Consider the following 27,554-nt stretch of genomic DNA (forward strand, 5'->3'; position numbering starts at 1 on the left):
AACATTTGTGGAACATAACACATCTTCTAAACATTTTACTTATATTCTGATTCCTAATATTATTTGAACTTGGTGAATAGAGGAGATTTTCTGATTCGGCACATGAGATGAGTTTCTCATTTGCACTATGAGTTACAGATGTGTGTATGTGTGTATTGAGACTAAGTTTATTTGTTCCTCACAGGCTGTTCGGTCTTAGACAGGGATACCAGTGAGGTATGATAAACCGCATATCCAGCACAGAGAGGCTCGGTGAATGTGGTGTGAAATATGTATAAGTGTTTGTGTCAGAGACATTGCAGAAGGACAGAGTGCCGGCCGGTAAAAGTGCAGTTTATTTGCAAGCGCTGCCTGCGCTGGTTTAGTGCCAGATTGAAGGAATTATGTAGATCAGGCAATGGCACAAATGTACCTTTACATAGAAAGGAGGCGTGCTTGCATGGAAAGGAATCACAGTGACTTAATTGAAATACTCAAGATGCAGCGCTGATTGCTTCACTTAAAGCCTGGATTACAACACAATTTTAATACCGATTTTCATCCTGATTTTTAGTCAGGCTGAACCAGTGCTGGGTCATGAAGCTCAAGAAACAGAAATGGCGAACAAGCACTCAGGTGGAGTTAAATTTTTACTTCATTTCAAGAACGCACCTTAATGTGTTCGGCCTGCTAGTATTTTAAAAATCTGTTCAAATATTAAAAGACGTCTAGTGTAATCCAGCTATATTACAGGTGGTTAGTGAATAAGGCACAGCTTTTTTTTTTTGTGCTAAAATACTACATGCAAAAGTGGGGCAATTGTTTCGTGAATTAGCCCCTTTATCCTGTGTAAATTCAGTGATTATTTAGTCATCCAAAGCGCTCATTGTATCAATGCAGAACCTTGTAAACAAGACTTTGTATCCAGGTGGACTGATAACAAATCCTGAATGCCCTTACTCCAGTAAATTACATAAAGCCAGCCAATAAGAATAAAACTGTTGATTTCAGGAAGTTTTTCCAGTTTTGTATGCAATTTGCAGTGTGCCATTGATGCTAAGACTACTACAAGGTTAGTTAAACCTGAAGTCACCTACATTGTAGTGACAAGCCAAGAGGAAAACAAACAAAAAAAATAAACATATAAAATCATGTCTAAATGTAAATGTGAAATAGCAGAAAGTTTTGTGTGAGGGTTTTATTTAGGGTCTGTTGGAAAGAAAATATTATTATCTCAGTGTTGACATTAGAAGTCAATGAATGGAAGGTCACCACCATGATAAAAAAAAAAAAAAAAAAATAAAAATTCTCTCATCATTTACTCACCCTCATGCCATCCAAGATGTATATGACTTTCTATCTTCAGCAGAACACATTTGAAGAAAAATAGAAAAATATCTCAGCTCAGTAGGGCCTTAAAATGTTAGTGGATGGTGATTAGACCTTTAAAGCTCCAATTATCACATACAGACATCATGAACGTCATCCGTACGACTCCAGTGGTTAAATGTCTTAAGTGAAACGCTCGCTTTTGGTGCGAAACAAGGTCAATACTTAAGAACTTTTTAACTCTAAACCATAGCTTCTGGCCAGCAGCAGTATGCACATTCACAAGAGGGCTGAGTTCACACAGTCTCTCGTGTGACATATTCGCATTGGCATGTTACGGACGTAATCTCACATTTTTCTCTCTGTTGAGACATACAGGATAAGCACACAAACGCACCATTGTGAGTAAACAAATAGAGACAAATACAGATCTAAACTAAAACCAACGAAGCTTCTGTTTAGCATTCCTCCTACTCAGTTGTAAACAGTGAATGGTGGAGATGGTGAAAACATGGCTAATACCCTAAAATTTGGCAGGGGGCTTCAGGGACTCCATCCAGGGCCTTGTTGGGTGGGATACAGCAGCAAAGGACCATACTAGGTTCCTCTAATACTAGAAGATTGGAAAAACATTGCGTGTTCTGGCGAATCTCAGTTTCTGCTGTGAAATGCATATTGGTTGGTTGGGTCAGAATTTGGTGTAAACAATCCAAATCAATGGCTCCATTATGCCTTTTGTCAACGGTTCAGGCTGGAGATGCAGTAGTGTGGGAAATATTTTCTTAGCACAAATTTGCTTTCTTAATGCCAACTGAACAATGTCACAGCCTTATTGCTGGCTATGTGCATCACTTTAAGGCCACAGTCCCTTCATTTTCTTATGGCTATGTAATACACCATGTTGCAAAGCAAATGTAATCTCAAGCTGGTTCCACAGACATAACAATGAGTTCAGTGTCCTCCAGTGGACTCTGAAGTCACAAGATCTCAGTAAAGTAGACCGACCACCTTTGGATGTTGTAGTAGAACTACATGCAGTGCATCCGGAAAGTATTCACAACGCTACACTTTTTCCACATTTTGTTTTGTTACAGCCTTATTCCAAAATGGATTTAATGCATTATTTTCCTCAAAATTCTACAAACAATACCCCATAATGACAATGTGAAAGAAGTTTGTTTGAAATATTTGCAAATGTATTAAAAAAAAAAATTAAAAAAAAAAAAAAATCACATGTACATAAGTATTCATGTAATTGCAACATGAATGTGTGGCCAAACAAATGTGGAGCAACAGTGTGATGCTATCAAGACAAAATGGACAAGAATTTCTAAGGAATATTTCAAGCACCTTGTTAAATACAGGCAACAAAAATCCAGGCTCTTCTGGGGGCAAAGGTGTAAATAATATGTTTGGTTGGAACACTAGCTTACTACTTGTTGAATGCTGTGCAGTTGACACTGTTTGCGGCGTACTATTTTTAAGTTTGTAAAACAGTAGGCATTATTCCATGTCAACATTTAAAATAATAGTATGATGCTTTATTACATTATTTCATTCTGTTGCATGTTTAATTCGGCGAGTGGTTTCTAGTAAACATCTTTCATTCATTTCAATCCAATTCCAATGTCTTAAAGAAAAAAAATTCTTACCTCATTACAATATATAATTTAATCACCCAAACCCATATGACTTTCTTTTTGTCCCTGGAACACAAAAGAAGGTGTGAGGCAAAACGTTAATCTCAGTCACCATTCACTTTCATTGCATAACACAAGACGACTCTGAAAAATACTAAAAACAAATATAGCTGCAAGCAGGGATGATGGGCCCAAGCACCATGGGTCCATTTCCACCTTGTGGCTTTCGGAAAATAATGCAAGGCACATGCATTTGCCATTTGCCATTATTCTAAATAATTTGGGTAAATATATGAGGACTATTTCAAAGTCTGTTGTAAGTGCCACACTATCTGCTGCCAGTTGGTAGCACTATGACCATGGCCCAAAATAGCCACATCCATGTGAATAGCCCCCCCAAAAAAACATACAACTCAATTTTGATGTAAATCACACAGTGCATGCAGAAGATATAAGACACTTCCTGTTTCCTTATTTTTTGCCATTAATTAAGTGCATCGCCATGGCAACACCGTTTGATATTTAAAAATATGTTCGCAATTTAGCATCTTCGATGTCTTGGCATAATGTTGTCTACATGTGGTGACAGTCTCATGAATCACCTAGGAGGAGTATTTAAAAGTATTCAACGGTATCATAAATTGTACTTCTTTAGCTCAGATCACAATAAAAATATATATTTTTGTAATAATGCACATCCGCATTCTCGAGGCAATCTCTGTATCTTAAAGCAGATTTACTCTTTTACGACTTCCTTTTCTACTACAGCCATAATGGGCGTTCCAGTTTCTCCCATTCATTTTAATACAAGTGCTCCGTCTCGAGCTAAACAGTCTCTGGCCAGTCTGATCTCACAGTTAAATTGGCGACAAGAGTTTGCAGGTTTTGTCTGTTACAATCGGTCTATACTTTTATAAATGTCTTTCTTGCCCATTAATGGCCGAAGCTGGAACTACAGTTCCAGGATGTGATGTGAAAGATACAGCATGTCCGATTTTCTGCAACATTTGAGTAAAAATTATGAATATAGTCCTAACATAAACTCTAAACCTAACGGTAAAAGTACTGAGACCAAAACAGTGGTCAGTTTTCAGGGCATGAACATTGGCAGCATATTTGGAATTCGGAACATTTGGGTCTAAGTCTTGGTGGAAAAATTCAGAAACTAACACAACGATTTCCCATGCGATCATGTTGCATTGGCAGAGATGGATACATCTTCTGCCTTCAAAAACTGACCACATTTAAGCTTCTCTGTAGGCAGGATGTTACACAAACACTGAATTTGATGCATACCTACAGTGTGTCTGTATTCTGCCAACAAAGACCACATTTTTTAGGTTTAACACACATCGAGGATATCTTTTATGACTTGAGTTCAGGCTTCTTGGTTGTGCAGACCTCTAATATACATTACAGTAAATGGGCAATATTAGATATCCTTTGTGATGACATACTGTACCTATCGAAAAAGGGATGAAATTATCCTTATTCAAAAATTTGCCATTTTCATCCAGAAAGTATGCAGGGTTGAATTCATGTGGAGTGATGTACTCAATCTTGTCCTGCAGGATTGGCTTTAACATGGGCATCACCATTACACCCTGTCACAACACAAACACAGGGATGTTCTGACAATGAACACAAACTAAATGGCAATTGAATAGCAATACATATGTACATAACAATGTAATTGACCTTGGGAATGAGACATCCTGCCACTGTGGTGTCCTTGTTGGCCACTCTTGGAGGTGTAAAGGGCACGATGTTTGCAAACCTCTGAATCGCATGGATCACAGCATAGGTGTACGGCATGTGCATCCTGTCGTCCAAGGATGGTTGTCGTGTCTGTCCTATCACCAGATCAATTTCAGACTGGACTTTCTCTGAAGTAAATCAGTTAAAGGCATAGTTAACCCAAAAAATTAACATTCAATCATCATTTATTCACCCTTATGTTGTTCCAAACCAGCATGACTTGATTTCTTCAGTGGAATACCACATTTTTTTACATATAATAAAAGTGATTGGTTATTGAACATTCTGCCTAAAATCTCCTTTTGTGTTCCACAGAAGAAAGAAATCAAAGGGGTTCGGAACAATGTGAGAGTGAGTAAATAATGACAGAATTTAAATTTTTGGGTGAACTACCTCTTTTTAGAAAGAGGTATCCCGATATATTGGCTTTACGTATTAATCGGTGCTTATAGCTGTTTTTATTACTATTATTCATTCATGTTCCTCTATGGCTGGAGCTGGATGATTCTACAGTCAGAACGGCATAGTTTACAGTGTAACAGCGGCCTCTAGAGGTGAAATCACATGGTGATTTTCTGTATCTACATCTTTCATCATTGACAATATTAAGGCAGATGCCATTTGCACCCTGGTGCAAATAATGGTATATGCTATTTACACCCCAGTGCAAATAGTGGCAAATATTATTTGCACCCCAACCCTTATGCAAATAATGGTAGACAGTAATTGCACCCTGGTCCAAATAGTGCCAGATACTATTTGACCCATATTTAAATACTTATATACAGTATATACAGTACTGCAGTGTGTTTATTGTGTTTTTTAGAGTCCCACAGACACACTACATTAACCCCTACCCCTAAACCTAACCCTAACTTTAACTTAGAAAATATAACCTTGGTTTTACCACAGTAACCAGTTTCACCATGGTATTTTTTTGTTAATTTACAGTAACCTCAAAATTAACCATGGTTACTACATTAACAACATATTACTGTAGTAACACCATGGTTAATTGCATGAAAACTCTGGTTTCTGCTAAAAAACATGGTTACTACAATATTACTATATTAATACAGTGATGCAACCTACACACAAGCGATGCCGAGCTGCGGCAGTGAAGAGTGTGATCGACAAACCACGCCTCCGGATCAAACCCTTCTCTGCACTCCCTGACATTCACCATGACCAAATCACTGCGATGAAATCAACATGTACAGGTATATTCATTTTTATCTATTGTATTTAGTAGTATTAAAGGAAATATCAAGAGTGGAAACAGGAAATCGGATGGGAAAAAGAGTGTGACAAAACGCGGATTCAAACCGAGGTCACTAAGACTACAGAACACATTCTCACAGTCATTACACCCCACGCCACTGCTGTGACATCTATTGTTTAGTTTGTTGTATATTCCTGTGGTTTCACCAGACTATCGGGGTGAAAATGATTGCACTGTGTGGCAGATGCTATTTACACCTGGGTGCAAATAGTCACTCTGCAATGTTAATCCACATTTTTATCTTTCAGTGCAGTTGTGTAGTAGTGTCCACTTACACTTATATACAGTACATATGTAATATGTGTAAGAAATATATGTTTTCTATAAAAAAAAAACATTTGAAATATTGGCTGTTGTAATTATAGTCCCACATGAACATGAAAATGTATATCAGGGTAAGTTTCTTGCTGGCATGGTGTACAGTACACTGCTAAGAACAACGGTATGGTAACTTGATCTTAAATATGTATTTAACTTAATAGGTGTCATAATGTTCCTTTCATTAGACTACTATAGAAATGGTTAATACTTTATAATTACTCTAATTAATAAACAAATGCATAAATAAACTGTTAAGCATTGTATAGCTAATATGAGTGTAGTAATGTTCACGTTAACACGTTATCTAGTATTAACATACATAGCCTACATAAGAATTCATGGTTATTTGTTTTATTTGTGTACTATAATGTGATTTTCGGTGTACAGTGAAATTGTTTTCCTACTTAGAAATATAAATTGAAATGATTTGATATCACAAGAACAAGGCACCACCGACAGCAGAAAAAGGCAAAAAATTAAAATAAATAAGGTAAACAAATACACAGTTGTCCAGCATCTGCAAAGAGCATCAAAAACTACCACTTGTGCAAAAACATGCAGTATTTTCACAAAATTTAATTGCATACATTAAATTTAAATGTATATATTTATGTTTAGCAGGGAAATAAATTTACAGCGCAAATTATGGTTACTTCAGGGATGCTTGTGCATCAGCATTAGATGCTCTCTTACTGAAACGGAAATATTATTGGTTAGCAAATATCCAATCGCATCTGAAATTTACGTTCTGATTGGTGGATCAACTTAGTCAGACTGTCTGTCTTGCCACTGCCATCAGTTGCACTCACACAGCTCCTTGCATGTTTAGAGAGAATCTCTGTACACTAAAATAAAAACGTCATGGTTACTTGTGTAACCTCTGTTCCCTGATGGAGGGAACGAGACGTTGTGTCGATGTAGCGACACTAGGGGTCACTTTTGGGAGCCCGAGACACCTCTGGTCTTTGATAAAAGGCCAATGAAAATTGGCGAGTGGTATTTGCATCCCCCGGACATACGGGTATAAAAGGAGCTGGTATGCAACCACTCATTCAGGTTTTATGCTGAGGAGCCGATATAATCAAATCAAAATCAAATCAAATCAAATCACTTTATTGTCACACAGACATATACACAAGTGCAATGGTGTGTGAAATTCTTGGGTGCAGTTCCGATCAACATAGCAGTCGTGACAGTGATGAGACAGTACCAATTTACAATAACATCAAATTAACACAACACAATTTAAACAACTGATGTACACATAATTACACTCAACAATATACAAATAATAACATACACTGTACAGTATACAATACGCGTCGGAGCTTGCAACGCAGCAGCCATACTCGGCGCCATCTTGAGTCGCCGAGTCCGGCGACTCAAGGTCTGGCCATTTCAGCGGGTAGTTCAGCATTGTGGCAGGAGGGACACAATGTCTCGTTCCCTCCATCAGGGAACGGAGGTTACACAAGTAACCATGATGTTCCCTATCTGTCACTCACTCGACGTTGTATCGATGTAGTGACACTAGGGGTCCCTATACGAAACGCCACAACTGGCTGAACTGTGTTACGTGAACTGGCGGTGTGTGGTGGGCAGACTGCTGTGTGCCTCATAGCCAGCACACCAGGTCGACACGTAACCTCCCCCAACATAGTTATGAGTGTCGAACGGCCCTTTTTGGGGACAAGTCGACTACCCAAAGATAGAGACAGGCTTAACCCAGTCGTGGCCTCTTTTCCCCTTCTCTTTTTCCACTCCCTAAAAAAGAACCAGGATTATCTGACTGGGCCGCCAGGTCTAGTCGTGGGTGTCCCTTCCAAGGGGAAGACACCGCGGAGACCACACCTCACCCAAAGGGGGGGGGGGTATTCAAGTGGAAAAATACACTCTCTTTCCAACCATGTGGGGAGTCTTCAAGGTAGATCCTGCCCAATGGGGGAGGAGTTACTACAAACATGGAGACTGGGGTAGAGGGGCTCTACCCAAGGAAGATGCAGTTTGCCAACAGGGAAACGAATTAGCGGAAGATATATAATCGCATGGAGTTAGCCTTACAGGGAACCCTGCGGAGCACCTACCCCAGAACAGGGCTCTTAGTTAGCGCGTGTACTGGGCCGGCAGCGAGTCTCTCTGAAAACTCGACTGCCACAGGGCTCGGAGGAAGTCAACCAGGGAACAAAGTTTGTGAACACTACTGGGAATTAATGGCGCATGTCTTCAGCTCCAAGGGAGGTGGAAAGCGCTATGTGCAAGCGATACACCCAGCCAGCTATCCTGGGCTTATCCGCTTGTGTTGCGTGCCACTACCTGGGACGAAACCGGTTCCACCCGGAGGTTGTAGAACCTTGCACAGGTGTTGGGTGTTGCCCAGCCCACTGCTTTGCAAATGTCTGTTAGGCCAGGGCCCAGGGAGCCGCTACACCCCTGGTAGAATGGGCTTGTAGCCCTACCGGGGGCGGCATGTCCTAGGCAACATATGCCATAGTTATGGCGTCAGTGAGCTAGTGGCCGATCCTCTGCTTGGAGACAGTGCTTCCTTTCCGCTGTGCACCAAAGCAGACAAAGAACTGCTCAGAGATTCTAAAGCTCTGCGTGCGATCCAAATAGATGCGTAAAGCGCGCACCGGACACAGCGACGACAGGGCTGGGTCTGCCTCCTCCTGGGGCAGCGCTTGCAAGTTCACCACCTGGTCCCTAAAGGGTTGGTGGGAACCTTGGGCACATAGCCTGGTCAGGGTCTCAGGATCACATGAGAGTAACCTGGACTGAACTCCAGGCACGATTCGCTGACAGATAACGCTTGCAGGTCACCTACCCTCTTGATGGAAGTAAGGGCAGTCAGGAGGGCAGTCTACAAGGAGAGTGCCTTAAGCTCGGCTGACTGCAAAGGCTCAAAGGGGGCTCTCTGTAAACCCTGAAGAACTACAGAGAGGTCTGATGAGGGAACAAGTCACGGTCTGGAGGGATTCAGCCTCCTGGCACCTCTTAGTAACCTGATGATCAGGTCGTGCTTCCCTAAGGACTTACCGTCAACTGCATCGTGGTGTGCTGCTATGGCGGCAACGCACACCTTCAAGGTGGAAGGGGACAGCCTCCCTTCCAACCTCTCCTGCAGGAAGGAAAGCACTGATCCGACTGCACATCTCTGGGGGTCTTCCCGATGGGAAGAACACCACTTAGCAAACAGACGCCACTTAAAAGGCATACAGGCACCTTGTAGAGGGGGCCCTGGCCTGAGTGATCGTGTCTACCACTGCAGGTGGTAGACCGCTTAGGTCTTCCACGTCCCATCCAGGGGCCAGACATGGAGATTCCAGAGGTCTGTGTGCGGGTGCCAGATGGTGCCACGTCCCTGAGAAAGAAGGTCCTTCCTCAGGGGATTTCGCCAGGGGGGAGCTGTCGCGAGGAGCGTGAGGTCCGAGCACCATGTCTGGGTCGGCCAGTAGGGTGCTACCAGGACGACCTGCTCCTCGTGCTCCCTGACCTTGCACAGGGTCTGTGCAAGCAGGCTCACTGGGGGAAACGCATATTTGCACATGCCAGGGGGCCAGCTGTGTGCCAGCGCGTCTATGCCGAGGGGGGCCTCGGTCAGGGCGTACCAGAGCGGGCAGTGGGGAGGATTCTTGGGAGGCAAACAGGTGCACCTGTGCCTGTCGAACTGACTCCAAATCAGCTGGACCACCTGAGGGTGGAGCCTCCACTCTCCCCTGAGGGTAACCTGTCGTGACAGCGTGTCCGCTGTAATGTTGAGGTTGCCTTGGATGTGAGTGGCTTGCAGCGACTTGAAGTGCTGCTGACTCCAGAGGAGGAGACGGTGGGCGAGTTGTGACATATGAGAGCGCAGACCACCTTGGCGGTTGACATATGCTACCACTGTCATGTTGTCTGTCTGAACTAACATGTGCTTGCCCTGGATCAACGGCCGAAACCTCCACAGGGCGAGCAGAATTGCCAACAACTCGAGGCAGTTGATGTGCCAATGCAGTCGCGGACCCGTCCAGAGGCCGGCGGCTGCGTGCCCGTTGCAAACAGCACCCCAGCCCGTTTTGGAGGCGTCTGTCGTGACCATGACGCACCTGGAGACCAGTTCTAGAGGAACACCTGCCCGTAGAAATGAGAGGTCACACAAGCCATGCGTCCAAGTTCCACGCAAGGGGGACCAAAGGGACAACGTCATTGGACGTACCGGCAGGTGGGGCCTCTCGGCGGGGCGGAGCTCGAGGTGCCACACCACGTCGTGGCCGTGCTGAGTCTAAGGATATCGAAGCACTTACCTGGCTCCTTGTGACCACCCCCGGAATAGCCTGGGACGGGGAAGGAAGAGGCCTGTCCTCGTGACCTGTGGAGACTCTCACATCGGGGGCGGATTTGTGCCACAGCTGGGCGCTCAGGGGCGGGAAACCACCGCTGGAGCGCCAAACCTGCCAAATAGAGTGGTGGACGGTGGTCATGATGACAGCCGTGCACACTGGATACGTGATCCAGGGACAAGGAAACCACTCTTGCTGAGCTCTTGAGTACTGCAGCCACTTGGGCATGCAGCGCAATTAAATGCAAAATGTAACAAAAAGATGGAGAGATCTGCTTACCAGCTCCAGAGCAGCGGGTTTCGTTGTCCCTGGGTCGCCCGTCTCAAGGGCGCTTTGAAGCCTTTCAAGGGTTCTGGGCGGCCGCGAGACGGGTGGCATCTGCTTCCTGCGGTGGGCTCCACACCAGGGCCAGGATGAAGGGGCAGGCTGTGGCGGAGCCGGTGCAGTCACCGCAGGGGGACGCCCTTGGCGATGAGTAGACGGGGTGCGGGATCTTGAGCCGCGCCGGGGCAGGATATGCCGGCTAGCATCTGTCTACTGCTCCACCATCGAGAACTGCTGGGCAAAGTTCTCGGTGTCGCCAAATAGGCCCACCTGGGAAATGGGGGCAGCAAGGAACCGTGTCTTGTCTGCCTCGCCCATCTCGACCAGGTTGAGCCAAAGGTAGCACTCCTGGACCACTAGTGTGGCCATCATCCGCCCGAGAGACCTCGCCGTGACCTCCGTCGCTCAGAGAGCGAGGTCGGTCGCCGAGCGCAGTTCCTGCATCAATCCTGGGGTGGAACTACCCTCGTGCAGATCCTTTAGCGCCTTGGCGGACTTGCAGGAGAGCCATGACATGCAGGGCGGAGGCGGCTTGTCCAGCGGCACCATAGGCCTTGGCCATCAGAGATGACGTAAACCTACAGGCCTTGGACGGGGGCTTTGGGCACCCACGCCAGGTGGCGGCGCTCTGCGGGCATAGGTGCACCACAAGCACCTTTATCCACCGGGGGATTGCCGAATAGCCCTTGGCCGCCCCACCATCGAGGGTAGTGAGGGCGGGGAAGCTGAAAAGATCTGGACCGGGCAGTAAAAAGTGCCTCCAGCGACCTTGTCAGCTCTTCATGCACTTCCAGGAAGAAAGGAACGGGGGCAGGGCGTGGCTTTGAGTGGCGCCGTGAGCCCAGGAACCAATCACTGAGCCACAAGGGTTCAGGGAGAGCAGAGGGTTCCACTCTAGCTGACGCTCGCGGCTGCCCGGGAAAGCCTGTGACTGGGCAATCATCCCCGAAAGGAGGAGCCCAGCTGAGGCTTCCGACTAGACGAGCCCGCTCTCTGATGCTGCACTCATCACTTTCGCGGGCTCCGAATAAGAGGTCGAACTCGCCATGAGACAAGTCGGTGGACTCATCCAGAAGCCCGATCGGGGCAGACGAGCATGCTGGGGAATGGGAGGTCCGCGGGGGGATACCCGGCGGAGGCGGTCCCATTGGGGTCCCCAAATCGCCCCCAGTGCTAGCCACGCTGGCCTCATACTCGTGGGTAAAAGGACCGAAGCGGGGAGCCTCTTGGGTGGCTTGCTTTCTTACGAAGGCGAGCCGCGACCGCAACGTTGCCATGGACATATCCTTGCAATGAGAACATGACCATCCACGAACGCTGTCTCCACGTGAGCAGTGCCCAGACATGAAAGACAGTGATCGTGACCGTCAGAAGGTGAGAGATAATGAGCGCAACCAGGAATAACACAAAATCGGAAAAGCATCTTTAGAAAGACGCGTCTTTAAAAAGACGTTCCGTGTATGCCACTCTTTTAGAGAAATATACTCTTTTAGAGAAATATATTCTTTTTACTTCTGCCGAAGCGCCCAGGGGCATTCTCTACAGTGCACCAGTGCAGAGGGGGGAGAAGCCACTGAAATGCGCCGTCAGATCCAGCAGAGGTGAATGAACAGTAGTATTCAGCTCAGTGAGCATGACCGTTCAGCTCCGAAGAGAAAATCTGAATGAGTGGTTGCATACAAGCTCCTTTTATGCCCGTATGTCCGGGGGAGTGGCATGCAAATACCACTCGCCAATTTTCATTGGCCTTTTATCAAAGACCAGAGGTGTCTCGGGCTCCCAAGACCCCTAGTGTCACTACGTCGACACAATGTCGAGTGAGTGACAGATAGGGAAACACAATTCAATCAACAGTGCTGCGGCATCGCATAGGTGAAAGTTCTGGGTCAAAAGCCTACTTGTTGTTCTGGCGGCCATACGTGTCACCAGTTATTTTAGGTGGGCATACACAAAATCTTAATAAAGATAGGTGGGCATATGCCTTATGCCTGCGTATGTCCTAGACTACACTACTGCTTCAATGCATATTTTGAAAAGGTAAATCAAGTATTCTAAATTGAATCGAAGGCATGCAAAGAAAAATGTGACTAAATGGAAATGTGCCCCGTTCATTGTATCTCTAACTTCATACACTATATTGCCAAAAGTATTCGCTCACCCATCCAAATAATTGAATTCAGGTGTTCCAATCACTTCCATGGCCACAGGTGTATAAAGTGAAGCACCTAGGCATGCAGACTGCTTCTACAAACATTTGTGAAAGAATGGGCCACTCTCAGGAGCTCAGTGAATTCCAGCATGGTACTGTGATAGGATGCCACCTGTGCAACAAGTCCAGTCGTGAAATTTCCTCGCTACTAAATATTCCACAGTCAACTGTCAGTGGTATTATAACAAAGTGGAAGCGATTGGGAATGACAGCAACTCGTAAGGCCACGTAAAATGACAGAGCGGGGTCAGCGGATGCTGAGGCGCATAGTGCGCAGAGGTCGCCAACTTTCTGCAGAGTCAATCGCTACAGACCTCCAAAGTTCATGTGGCCTTCAGATTAACTCAAGAACAGTGCGTAGAGAGCTTCATGGAATGGGTTTCCATGGCCTAGCAGCTGCATCCAAGCCATACATCACCAAGTGCAATGCAAAGCGTCAGATGCAGTGGTGTAAAGCACGCCGCCACTGGACTCTAGAGCAGTGGAGACGCGTTCTCTGGAGTGACGAATCACGCTTCTCCATCTGGCAATCTGATGGACGAGTCTGGGTTTGGCGGTTGCCAGGAGAACAGTACTTTTCTGACTGCACTGTGCCAACTGTGAAATTTGGTGGAGGGGGGATTATGGTGTGGGGTTGTTTTTCAGGAGCTGGGCTTGGCCCCTTAGTTCCAGTGAAAGGAACTCTGAATGCTTCAGCATACCAAGAGATTTTGGACAATTCCATGCTCCCAACTTTGTAGGAACAGTTTGGGGATGGCCCCTTCCTGTTCCAACATGACTGCGCACCAGTGCACAAAGCAAGGTCCATAATGACATGGATGAGCGAGTTTGGTGTGGAAGAATTTGACTGGCCTGCACAGAGTCCTGACCTCAACCCGATAGAGCACCTTTGGGATGAATTAGAGCGAAGACTGCAAGCCAGGCCTTCTCGTCCAACATCAGTGTCTGACCTCACAAATGCGCTTCTGGAAGAATGGTCAAAAATTCCCATAAACACACTCCTAAACCTTGTGGAAAGCCTTCCCAGAAGAGTTGAAGCTGTTATAGCTGCAAAGGGTGGGCCAACGTCATATTAAACCCTATGGATTAAGAATGGGATGTCACTTAAGTTCATATGCGTCTAAAGGCAGATGAGCGAATACTTTTGGCAATACAGTGTATGTTATGAATAATAATAAACCTGTTTCCTCATTAAACCTGATCTGGTGAAAATAGATATATACAAAACCCCTTATCTGGTGAATTTATATGGGCTATAAAAAGCTTAATTTGGTAAATATAAAAGAAAAAATAAAAAAAAAACATTGTTATGGAGCTAAGTCTCTATCATTGCAAAATTAGAGTCCCTGGTGTGTTTCGGGGTTGATTATAGGTTTCATAGTCTCATGTTATTCACAAAATCTTCATTTTTCTGGTTATTATTGGGATTTTGGTTGAACATTAAACTGCATCTGGGATTTTATTAATTTTGGGCTCTTTAGCATCTAAATCGGTGCTTGGCATAGTAAGAAAAGACAAAGATGTTTTTACATTCTATATATTCTATGGGTTTTATCAGCCAAATAATCGGCTATCAGCCTTTTCCACCACCTTAGTTTTCGGTAATCAGTCGACCACTAAATCCAACCTCATTTTTACCGAGAACAAGCAATAGGAAATGAGTATTGACATCACACCTTGCACTTCTGGATACTTGGCCATGAAAAGCAGCTTCTATAACGTGACATATTTTTTTATGGGAAAAACTATTTTTAATGAGAGAGAGAGAGAGAGAGAGAGAGAGAGAGAGAGAGAAAGTAGGCAGGGACTTGATTTTATTCTTTTGGAACTGATTGGATGGTGAAAGTGTTTTCTATTGATGAAATGTGACATCACAACGCAGGCAACAGCGTTTCTGGGTTCTTCAAAGCAACAGCTTTCAATGGCAATAATGGGCAGCGCTGCGGTTTAAATAATCTGTTAAGCATTATATAATCTAATAATGTTTATAAAAGTTATTATTAAGGGATATCTGTGGTTTATAGTGAAGAAATATATGTAACTATCGACAGAACTGGATTCCGTAGGCCTGTACGATCATGCTGGACGTGTAACAGGTTGATGAATACATATCTTCACCTGAATATCACCACAGTGTGATAAATTGCAAATCACCTTGCTGCCCCCTCTTCTCTCTCCCCCTTCTCCCCTTCAGCAGCTCTGGACCAACACAAAGACACAAGATTTATATGTAAAATATAACAAATACCATGAAAACAAAGAATGCAACCGTATGTGTTTGATATCATTTAAGAGGTCTCTGTGCGACTGGTATAATGGCCTCTTTCCCATGTTGATAAAACTAATGGTAACAAAGTTATAAGGTCTTTGCCAAATACTGCATAATTCTGGAGGTCTATCCCCCTCCTTGACCTACAATTGAAATTATCTCCTGTATGTTAACAAGGTTAAACCCCAGGAAGTCAAGAACCCATTCACCCCCAAATTCTCATTGTTCAAAGGATAATACCATTTGGTACACAATGTTTATTCTGTCTAGATATTTAAGGAAAGCTGGCAGGAAGCTCGGGGGATCTGTAAGCAGATCTCCCATGCTGTACCGCTGCATGTAGTTTTGTCAGTTATGTTTCTTTGACTTGTCTTTTATTTTTAGTAATGCTTGTTTATTCTGATCATGTGAAATTGGCTTTGATTTGAATTTCTGCATCAATGTTTTATATCCTACCTGACAAATAAATTGTTATTATTTGATTTATTCTGAATTCCTCTGAAATCATTACTGGAGCTTTAATATAGGAGGAAACCATTTAAAGACTCTCAGTCACTGCTCACCGCCCGTCTTAGCAAGTTGTATGTACGTGACTAAGCGGCAATATCGTCTGGTTATGAGACAAACCAAACCAGACGATATTAGTTAACCCTACAACCACTGACTAAGAACGGAACTGGCTATCCATTTTCGGGAGGTTTACGTAATTTAATAACGGCCAGCGTAAGTCTCCAAAGATCAAAAGGACAATGAATAGAAGGGGATTTAGAGTAATCAATAACCTAAAAATGTTAAATTAAAAGAATGATCAGAAATTAATTAGAGCTTAAATATAAATTAGAGGTCAACTTAAAATTGGAGTCAGATTAATATAAAATTGGAGTCAGATAAAGTGAATAACGGAATCAAATGTGTGAATTAACAATAATTGCTTTACTTCAGCGCTCAGAAAAGACAGAACAACGCAGAGACCTTCAAGGGCAATTTATTGAAGTTCCACTCCGGAACGGATAGAGAATGATCCCTTTTTACACTTGTACATCCATCCACTGGTCCATCAGGTGTGATAAAGCCTGCAACACTGAAGCCATTCTTGCGGATACAAAAGAAACCAAAACATAAATAAAAGTGAATGGTGACTGAGGCTGTCAGTCCCTAATATTCCTCATCTACCATCTTTCTACCAAAAGAAAGAAAGTATTATGGGTTTGGAATTATATGAGTGTGAATAAACAATGACAGAATCGTAATGTTTGGGTAAACTATCCCTTTAAGTGTGAATTTTTCAGATACTGTATGCAAAACTAGGACAGTGGAAGATACAGCTAATTGATATTCAGGTCTCACATGTCAAGTCCATATCTGAAAAAGCCATTAGCACCAAGAAATGAAATTACACCCTTGACCTTGTATGCAGTCCTGCTGCTGGTTATGAATTTTCATTTTCAAGTGTTTGTGCATCACATGAGAGATATGCAGAGGTAATGACCTAAATGCCTGCCAAACTTAACAGTATTTTAAGGGTTTTTTTTTTTTGCAATAAGTTACAAGGCAAGATCCTATACTGTAGCACTATGTGGGACAGAAATCAGACAGATTTTTTGGGGAGAAGCAGGATGGTCAGTTCAGTTAGAAGCTCATCTATCTTTAATTTTGAGGGGGCTAATTGCGATCTCTCGCACTTGTGATCTTTGATTGAATGGCTACCACAAAATCATGGCAATGTTTCCTGTTTGAGCTAAATCACATCCATTTGCTCATCTTGCTGTGGAATGGTTTGAAACTGATGGTTATGGGCTCAAAAGTTTTTGTAAAGAAATCAGTGTTTGAAACCAGTTTTGAACCCATTGCAATGTAACATCACATATCAACAGCAAATATCTAAATAAATTCATGAACTTTAAGGAACATTTTAAAAGTACTATAGTTACTTTTAAAATAGAATTTTCCTTCACAATCAGAGACAAACCAAACAGTCTGCTCATTCTTGGTGCCTGTCAATAAGCTCATACACCGATTAGCCACAACATTAAAACCACCTGCCTAATATTGTGTAGGTCCCGCTTGTGCCACCAAAACAGCGCCAACCGCATCTCAGAATGCTCACCACAATTGTACAGAGCGGTTATCTGAGTTACCGTAGACTTTGTCAGTTCAAACCAGTCTGGCCATTCTAAGTTGACTTCTCTAATCAACAAGGCATTTTCGTCCACAGAACTGCCCCTCACTGGATGTTTTTTGTTTTTGGGACTATTCTGAATAAATTCTAGAGACTGTTGTGTGTAAAAATCCCAGGAGATCAGCAGTTACAGAAATTCTCAAACCAGTCCGTCTGGCACCAACAATGTGTTGGTCAACTAGTTGGGAACTATATTCTCACAGAACAAGCATGTAACCACACACTCTCTTTCACACATAAACATACAGTATGTTTCATGTTGCCTTGTGCCAAAGTTTTTCACAGCCTGAAGAATAATGTAGACTCTAATTTGAGATTTAAAAAAAGAGAGAAAACTTACTCTCTATTACAGTGGAGATCCAGGCATCTTTATTCGGCTTCTCAATGCACTGAGCTTGAAAATTCCACGCTCGCTTCTTGTGAGCCATGTGAGCTCCACTTTAATACTGTTATGCATTTACACAATGAGAGTTTGCTCAAGGAGTGGCAGTGAACTTCTCCAATCAGGTTTTGTTTGGTAACAGCTCTTCTGAAGGCCCTCCAATCAAACACTGAAAGGTCTTGAGAATGAACATCGAACCAGTAGATGTTACATCAGTGAAGTAGTTCAGAGATCATGCAATTCTTTTGGTTTTATGCTGCATGTTGCATAAAACATTTCACTTCATCAAATAATATCCATACAATCATTAATATTATTTTCTTAAAACATGTATAAGAGCATTTAGAGAATTGTCTTTCCTTTTTTATTCATTCTACATTATTTGATGTCCATCTTCTTATAGATGTCATTTTTAATTAATAACAAGTTGCGAAGAACTTCTCGTTTACTTGGGTGACCTTTTATGGAGCTTGTGTAAGATTAAGGAAATGTCAGGGCATGTCTTATTCTACAGCTTTTGAAACAACTTTTCTGTTATTGTTACATGATGATGCATGACCGACACAAGAGCGAATTTTGCAATGACGTACAGTATTGTATAACATAACTGACATAACTTCTAATCTTTGAAAGTATAGAGCAATATAAGAAAATAGAAAGGGACCAGTATAGATAGACAGATGATGGATGGATAGACAGATTAGAAATGTATACAAACTTATATATGTATATATCTGTCTCTCTCTCTCTCTCTCTCATATATATATATATATATATATATATATATATATATATATATATATATATATAAATAATGTGTGTATACACACACACACGTTTATATCTCTCTTGTAAGTCGCTTTGGATAAAAGCGTCTGCCAAATGAATAAATGTAAGTGTAAATATTGTTTTCTATGAAAGTATTTAGAAATAATTATATATTCGATACACAATAAAATTCATACATGAAAAGTAATTTATATTCTCTATCTCTTTTATGATTATATATTAAATAAATAATGCTAAATAGACAGATTAGAAATTTATACAAACTTATATATACAATGCATCCGGAAAGTATCACAGTGCTTCACTTTTTCCACATTTTGTTATGTTACAGCCTTATTCCAAAATGGATTAAATTCATTATTTTCCTCAAAATTCTACAAACAATACCCCATAATGACAACGTGAGAGAAGTTTGTTTGAAATCTTTGCAAATGTATTAAAAATAAAAAAACGTTAAAAAAAAAAAAAAAAACACATGTACATAAGTATTCACAGTCTTTGCTCAATACTTTGTTGAAGCACCTTTGGCACCAATTACAGCCTCAAGTCTTTTTGAGTATGATGCTATAAGCTTGGCACACCTATTTTTGGGCTGTTTCTCCCATTCTTCTTTGCAGGACCTCTCAAGCTCCATCAGGTTGGATTGGGAGCGTCAGTGCACAGCCATTTTCAGATCTCTCCAGAGATGTTCAATTGGGTTCAAGTCTGGGCTCTGGCTGGGCCACTCAAGGACATTCACAGAGTTGTCCTGTAGCCACTCCTTTGTTATCTTGGCTGTGTGCTTAGGGTCGTTGTCCTGTTGGAAGATGAACCTTCGCCCCGGTCTGAGGTCCAGAGCGCTCTGGAGCAGGTTTTCATCAAGGATGTCTCTGTACATTGCTGCATTCATCATTCCCTCGATCCTGACTAGTCTCCCAGTTCCTACTGCTGAAAAACATCCCCACAGCATGATGCTGCCACCACCATGCTTCACTGTAGGGATGGTATTGGCAGGTGATGAGCGGTGCCTGGTTTCCTCCAGATATGACGCTTGCCATTCAGGCCAAAGAGTTCAATCTTTGTTTCTCATGGTCTGGGAGTCCTTCAGGTGCCTTCTGGCAAACGCCAGGCGCGCTGTCATGTGCCTTTTACTGAGGAGTGGCTTCTGTCTGGCCACTCTACCATACAGGCCTGATTGGTGGAGTGCTGCAGAGATGGTTGTTCTTCTGGAAGGTTCTCCTCTCTCCACAGAGAAATGCTGGAGCTCTGTCAGTGTGACCATCGGGTTCTTGGTCACCTCACTGACTAAGGCCCTTCTCCCCCAATCGCTCAGTTTGGCCAGGCGGTCAGCTCTAGGAAGAGTCCTGGTGGTTCCAAACTTCTTCCATTTACGGATGATGGAGGCCACTGTGCTCATTGGGACCTTCAATGCTGCAGAAATATTTCTGTACCCTTCCCCAGATCTGTGCCTCGATACAATCCTGTCTCGGAGGTCTACAGACAATTCCTTGGACTTCATGGCTTGGTTTGTGCTCTGACATGCACTGTTAACTGTGGGACCTTATATAGACAGGTGTGTGCCTTTCCAAATCAAGTCCAATCAACTGAATTTACCACAAGTGGACGCCAATCAAGTTGTAGAAACATCTCAAGGATGATAAGTGGAAACAGGATGCACCTGAGCTCAATTTTGAGTGTCATGGCAAAGGCTGTGAATACTTATGTACATGTGATTTTTTTTCGTTTTTTTATTTTTAATAAATTTGCAAAGATTTCAAACGAACTTCTTTCACGTTGTCATTATGGGGTATTGTTTGTAAAATTTTTAGGAAAATAATGAATTTAATCCATTTTGGAATAAGGCTGTAACATAACAAAATGTGGAAAAAGTGAAGCGCTGTGAATACTTTCCGGATGCACTGTAATATATATATATATATACACACACACACATACACCGATCAGCCACAACATTAAAACCACCTGCCAAACATCACGTAAGCAGCAGATCCTTTAAGTCCAGTAAGTTAAGGGCCTCCATGCATCAGACTTGTTGTTCCAGCACATTCCATAGATGCTCAATCGGACTGAGATCTGGGGAATTTGGAGGCCAAGTCAGCACCTTGAACTCTTTGTCATGTTCCTTAAACCATTCCTGAACAATTTTTGCAGTGTGGCAGGGCACATTATCCTGCTGAAAGAGGCCACTGCCATCAGGGAATACCGTTGCCATGAAGGAGTGTACTGGTCTGCAACAATCTTTAGGTAGCTCCCCCTTGTGCCACCAAAACAGCGCCAACCCGCATCTCATAATAGCATTCTGAGATGCTATTCTTCTCACCACAATTGTATAGTGCAGTTATCTGAGTTACCGTAGACTTTGTCAGTTCGAACCAGTCTGGCCATTCTCTGTTGACCTCTCTCATTAACAAGGCATTTCCGTCCACAGAACTGCCGCTCACTGGATGTTTTTTGAGTAAATTCTAGAGACTGCTGTTTGTGAAAATCCCAGGAGATCAGCAGTTACAGAAATACTCAAACCAGCCCGTCTGGCACCAACCATCATCCATGCGATTGTCTAATCAGCCAATCGTGTGGCAGCAATGCAGTGCATAAAACCATGTAGATATGGGTCTGGAGCTTCAGTTAATGTTCACAAAAATTTGATCTCAGTGATTTGGACCGTGGCATGATTGTTGGTGCCAGATGGGCTAGTTTGAGTATTTCTGTAACTGCTGATCTCCTGGAATTTTCATGCACAACAGTCTCTAGAATTTACTCCGAATGGTGCCAAAAACAAAAAAACATCAATGAGCGGCAGTTCTGTGGATGAAAATGCCTTGTTGATGAGAGAGGTCAACAGAGAATGGCCAGAATTGTTCGAACTGACAAAGTCTACAGTTACTCAGATAACCGCTCTGTACAACTGTGGTGAGAAGAATATAATATCCGAATGCTTTTCTGAGATGCGGGTTGGCACTGTTTTGGTGGCACGAGGGGGGCCTACACAATATTAGGCAGGTGGTTTTAATGTTGTGGCTGATGTTGAAACAAAGGGTACCTTTACACGACAACAACGTACTAAAAACGGAAAAGTTTTTCCCTTTGCGTTTTTGAAAAGTTTCGCATACAGACGACAACATTATCAAAACAATCTCCGTTCACACAGATCCACGAAAACGACTAAAAACGCTGTATTATGCATGCCAGGCCAGTAGTTGACGATGCCACTTTGTAAAGAAACACTATGCGCTTTCTTCCACAGAGCGGTGAATACAAACAATGAAGATGGCGAAAGCATCAAGCTATTTTGTCTGGACGGACGATGAGGTTGCTTTATTACTACAAGTGACCAAGTACTATAAACACACCACCTTTTTAAGGACTGAAACTGGTGATCTCATGTTGGTCTGTTCGCCCTGGAGGTAAGGACAAAGTTCTCGAAGTTCATGCCTATAGACTGAACACGTAATACGCATGCACATGACGTCATCGTTTTTGTATGTTTACACGGAGACGATAACGGCATTGTTTTCAAAAACTTGCACTTTGAAACCCGTTTTAAAAAGTTTGCGTTTCAGGCAAAATGCCGTTGTCGTGTAAATGAACAGCCAAAAGGCATAAAACTTTTTCCGTTTTTAGTTGAAAAAGTTGTTGTGTAAACGGCCGCAAAAACGACAGATGACTACAGGTGCAAATGTAAAATATCCAGTAGTTATTGAATATAAATGGTGTATAATCTTATATTTTATGTATTGTTACAAGAGGCATAGTATGGTCTTTATTAAGTTGAAAACTGAAATTGAACATTTGTGAACCATACAGTAAGCAAAATCAAATCTAATCACTTTTTTTTTTTTACATTTTCAACACTGATTTTATGTGGAAATCTCTGGAAATGTGTAAAATGGAATTATATATGGAAAAAAATGTGTTAAGCAGGGCAGAAAGAACATTCTTATTGACAGCTGGGGGCATTATAAAATGAACCAAAACACTTATTTCACTTTTATCTTTTGGTAAATAAAAGAAAAAAAGAAAATCACACAGTTGTGCAGTTTGAGAATTTCTGAGTTGCAGCAACAGAAAACGATGAAATTTGGAACATGTCTTCACATTGTCCTGATGCCAATGTGTACCAACTTTTATGAACTTTGGATATTGTATTCACAAGATACACACAGAAGAAGAAAAACTTGTTGGTTTAACTTAATTCAATTGACCCTTCACTAAGCCCTGCCCTTAATATAGTTTCTGACCAACCCTGTCTTAGCAACTGTTGCCCTGCCGCCATTTCTCTGTGAGATCTGCAGAGCTTGTTAGAGAGCGAGCAACCGTAACCAAGGGGGATGGAGCTTAGCGAAGGGTCAATTGTGGACATTGGTTCCACACGATTGAATTTAGTTTAATATGAAATTAAAATGTAGGCTCTGTTCAAATACTTTGTGTAGCTATAACATAAATGAATTGAGTTAGTCGATCTTAAATTCAATCTGTTTAAATAACTCCATTGTACCTTGCAGCTTGGTGCTAGCTAGCAACAAACACATTAGCATATTATATCTGTACTGTATGACAAGTATGGTGCTGCAGATAGTTTACAGATCATCACAATCAATTATGGCTGACTTGGGATAATCCCTCAATATTTGCTTTATGAGAAAATCAATAAACACTGATATTTCGTTAGTCATTTACCCATCCTCTATCCAACCATTAGTTCCACTCTTCTCTAAGATGGAAAAAATATTTAACATGTAAGAAACCCTAAATCCCAACAAAACAGATTATTAATTAATTATTAGTCCTTCTCAGTTTCAGTGATACATTGATGCAACAAATATAAATCACATAGTCACAACACAATTGGATTAAATAAAAGTAAATGGATTGTACATGATGAAATTAAGTTCAGACCAAATGCTTAAGAATTTTGCTGCATTAAGCTATTTTAATTAAGTTAATTGAGCAAGCAGTAAAAATCATGTTGAGCGAACACCATCCGTTAGAATCTGAATCAATTTGAAAATTTCATAGCAAAGCTATCATATCACTTTTTGATGACTGTGTTGAATTTCACTTGGACTTTACGTAATATAATTACATTCTCATCTCAAACATACACCGATCAGCCACATCATTAAAACCACCTGCCTAATATTGTGTAGCTCCCCCTCGTGCCACCAAAACAGCGCCAACCCGCATCTCAGAATAGCATTTTGAGATGCTATTCTTCTCACCACAATTGTACAGGTCAGTTATCTGAGTTACCGTAGACTTTGTCAGTTCGAACGAGTCTGGCCATTCTCTGTTGACCTCTCTCATCAACAAGGGGTTTCCATCCGCAGAACTGACGCTCGCTGGATGTTTGTTGGTGCCAGACGGGCTGGTTTGAGTATTTCTGTAACTGCTGATCTCCTGGGATTTTCAGGCACAACATTCTCTAGAATTTACTCAGAATGGTGCCAAAAACAAAAAACATCCAGTGAGCTGCAGTTCTGCGGATGGAAATGCCTTGTTGATGAGAGAGATCAACAGAGAATGGCCAGACTGGTTTGAACTGACAAAGTCTACGGTAACTCAGATAACTGCTCTGTACAATTGTGGTGAGATGAATAGCATCTCAGAATGCTTAAAATCAAAATATTACAAATACACTGATCAGCCACAACATTAAAATCACCTGCCTAATATTGTGTAGGTCCCCCTTGTACCGTAGAATGCTATTCTGAGATGCGGATTGGTGCTGTTTTGACGGTACGAGGGGGACCTACACAATATTAGGCAGGTGGTTTTAATGTTGTGGCTGATCAGTGCATTTGTAATATTTAGATTTTAAGTATATTGGTTTAGTATTTTCAATAGATCTGCTTTCCCTTTTTTGCTCCAGTGAGAACAATTAGTCACTGTAGGCCAAGACTGAAATATTTATTGGCCTGTATACACCAAATGGTTCGATAAATTCTTTGACAACTTTTTGTTAAGAGTGTTTCGAGATGATTTTTTTCAATTTGCTCACTTGGTAGAGCATAGTAGAGCTAAAAACACCAAAGTTGTGTGTTCGATTCCCAGAGACATTGTTGGGTAGTAATGAACCATGTATGTACTATTTAATCTGGATTACATAACAAGATTACAAAAATCAAGTAATTGTAATTAGATTAATTTTTCAAATGTGTGTAATTAACAGAACAAATGGCTGATGTCTAACGAAAGGAGTGTAAATTAGTAGTGCTATATAGGTAACCCTAAAGTAATCAGATTAGATTTCCTATAAAGTGCAATCTTAAAGATTACATTACTGATTACCACTGCAGTTGTGTAATTTGTAATCAGTACCACATACATTTTTTTTTTTTAAGTAATCCACCCAACACTGTCCTGGGAACACATATACTGATTAAATGTACACTCACCGACCACTTTATTAGGAACACATGTACACCTACTTATTCATGTGATTATCTTATTAGCCAATCGTGTGGCAGCAGTGCATAAAATCATGCAGATACAGGTCAGGAGCTTCAGTTAATGTTCACATCAACAATCAGAATGGGGAAAAAATGTGATCTCAGTGATTTGGACCGTGGCATGATTGTTAGTGCCAGATGGGCTGGTTTGAGTATTTCTGTAACTGCTGATCTCCTGGGATTTTCACACACAACAGTCTCTAGAATTTACTCAGAATGGTGCAAAAAACAAAAAACATCCAGTGAGTGGCAGTTCTGTGGACGGAAATGCCTTGTTGATGAGAGAGGTCAACAGAGAATGGACAGCCTGGTTCGAACTGACAAAGTCTACGGTAACTCAGATAACCCCTCTGTACAATCAAAGTGAGCAGAATAGCATCTCAGAATGCACAACACATTGAACCTTGAGACAAATGGGCTACAACAGCAAAGGCCATGTTGGGTTCCACACCTGTCAGCCAAGAACAGAAAGCTGAGGCTGCAGTGGGCACAGGCTCACCAATACTGGACAGTTGAAGACTGGAAAAACATAGCATGGTCTGATGAATCTCGATTTCTGCTGAGGCAAACAGATGGGGTCAGAATTTGGCACCAACAGCATGAATCCATGGACCCAACCTGCCTTGTGTCTACAGTCCAGGCTGGTGGCGGTGGTGTAATGGTGTGGGGAATGCTTTCTTGGTACACTTTGGGCCCATTAATACCAATCAATCATTGCTTGAATGCCACAGCCTATTTGAGTATTGTTGCTGACCATGTGCATCCCTTCATGGCCACAATGTACCCATCTTCCAATGGCTACTTACGGCATGAAAATGCACCATGTCACAAAGCAAAAGTCATCTCAAACTGGTTTCATGAACATGACAATGAGTTCACTGTTCTTCAGTGGTCTTCCCAATCACCGGATCTGAATGCAATATAACACCTTTGGGATGTGGTAGAATGGGAGATTCGCAGCATGAATGTGCTGCTGACAAATCTACAGAAATTGTGATGCAAACATGTCAACATGGACCATAACCTCAAAGGAATGTTTCCAACATCTTGTGGAATCTCACAAATAATTTTGGCTGTTTTGAGAGCAAAATTATGGTAAAAATACTGGCCCTACCCAGTATTACTGTAGAATTGTGTTCCTAATAAAGTACTCAGTGAGTGTATACCATGAACTCATTTTATGTTGTTTTGGATAAACACTGACTTAGCTGATTAAAATTCTACCCTATCGAGGTACAGCACATATCTGAAAGGGTTCAGGCCCAGAGGTGACACTAACAGTTCCTTTCAGACTCAGCGTCTGTCCCTCAAGCGGCAGGAAGGTAAAATGCTGCATGAGAGAGGTGAAAAAGAGAAAGAGCTCCATACGAGCGAGTTGCTCACCTGGACACATCCTCTTACCTGTAAATTAGGGACTAGATTAGTATATATAACTCTATATATAACATGCATGCAGTTGCCATCATGACCTACCAATTGAAAATGGTATGAAATTTTCTTTCTTCAAAAATTTGCTATTTTCATCCAGAAAATGTGCAGGGTTGAATTCATAAGGAGTTCTGTATTCATTCTTGTCCAGCTGGATTGTCTTCAGCATTGGCATCACTATCACTCCCTGGAAGTTTTGTTAATAAACACTGATCATACAGACAGCTCAGTAAGTTGTACACCCATTAATTTTTTAAGGTTATGCTGTATAGTTTAAGACTTTCTGTACATAACTGTTCACCTTGACATTGTCCCACAAATGCTTAATGGTACATAATGTATGCATGTACTGTATGCAGCGATGTACTGACCTTTGGAATGAGACATCCTGCCACTGTGGTGTCCTTGTTGGCCACTCGTGGAGGCGTAAAAGTAGCAATGTTTGCAAACCTCTGAATCTCATGGATCACGGCGTAGGTGTACGGCAGGTTTGTTCGGTCATCCATCAAGGGTTGACGCGTCTGTCCGATCACCTGATCAATCTCAGACTGGACTTTCTCTGAGTTTAAAACAATATAGACAGAAGAACATGCATAGCCATCAGGTTACAGCAGTTTTTACTGAGGACAAGCAACAGGAAGTGAGCATTGACATCATACCCTGTACTTCTGGATACTTGGCCATGTAGAGTAATGCCCATCTGAGTGTATTAGAGGTGGTTTCTGTGCCTGCTGAAAACAGATCCACCACACAGTGTATGAGGTTTTCCTCTGTGAACTCTGCTGCATTGTCCTTACACTGAGGACAATAAGGAAGAGAATTCACTTGGATGAAGAGACAAGAATTAGAACACTGAACACACATTCGAATTTTAGAGATGTGTTGTGTTTTGCATTAAAT

At 42.1% G+C, this 27,554-nt stretch overlaps 2 protein-coding genes across 3 annotated transcripts in view; both read right to left on the minus strand.

The window, feature by feature from the left end:
• The window catches only part of LOC127418750 (uncharacterized), a 61,770-nt gene that overhangs the window by 20,828 nt on the left and 13,388 nt on the right, over window positions 1–27,554 (minus strand). Inside the window, exons 7-10 of the mRNA XM_051659523.1 lie at window positions 27,314–27,452; window positions 27,026–27,213; window positions 26,700–26,841; window positions 26,610–26,627 (exon numbers count right to left, since the gene is read on the minus strand). Coding sequence (XP_051515483.1) covers window positions 26,610–26,627; window positions 26,700–26,841; window positions 27,026–27,213; window positions 27,314–27,452 — 487 coding nt within the window. The remainder of the gene's footprint in view (window positions 1–26,609; window positions 26,628–26,699; window positions 26,842–27,025; window positions 27,214–27,313; window positions 27,453–27,554) is intronic.
• LOC127418839 (cytochrome P450 2A4-like) lies at window positions 2,965–19,086 on the minus strand. 2 transcript variants are annotated; one of them, XM_051659695.1, is made up of 4 exons: window positions 17,947–19,086; window positions 15,313–15,357; window positions 4,647–4,834; window positions 2,965–4,552 (listed from the first exon to the last, which is right to left on the minus strand). In XM_051659695.1, exons 1-4 carry the CDS (start codon window positions 18,032–18,034, stop codon window positions 4,352–4,354), a joined length of 522 nt encoding a protein of 173 aa, XP_051515655.1. In that variant the 5' UTR covers window positions 18,035–19,086; the 3' UTR covers window positions 2,965–4,351. The 2 variants fall into 2 exon arrangements, with proteins under 2 accessions (XP_051515655.1, XP_051515656.1); XM_051659696.1 differs by lacking the exon at window positions 15,313–15,357.

Source organism: Myxocyprinus asiaticus, chromosome 28, assembly GCF_019703515.2.
Source record: "Myxocyprinus asiaticus isolate MX2 ecotype Aquarium Trade chromosome 28, UBuf_Myxa_2, whole genome shotgun sequence".
NCBI lineage: Eukaryota > Metazoa > Chordata > Actinopteri > Cypriniformes > Catostomidae > Myxocyprinus > Myxocyprinus asiaticus.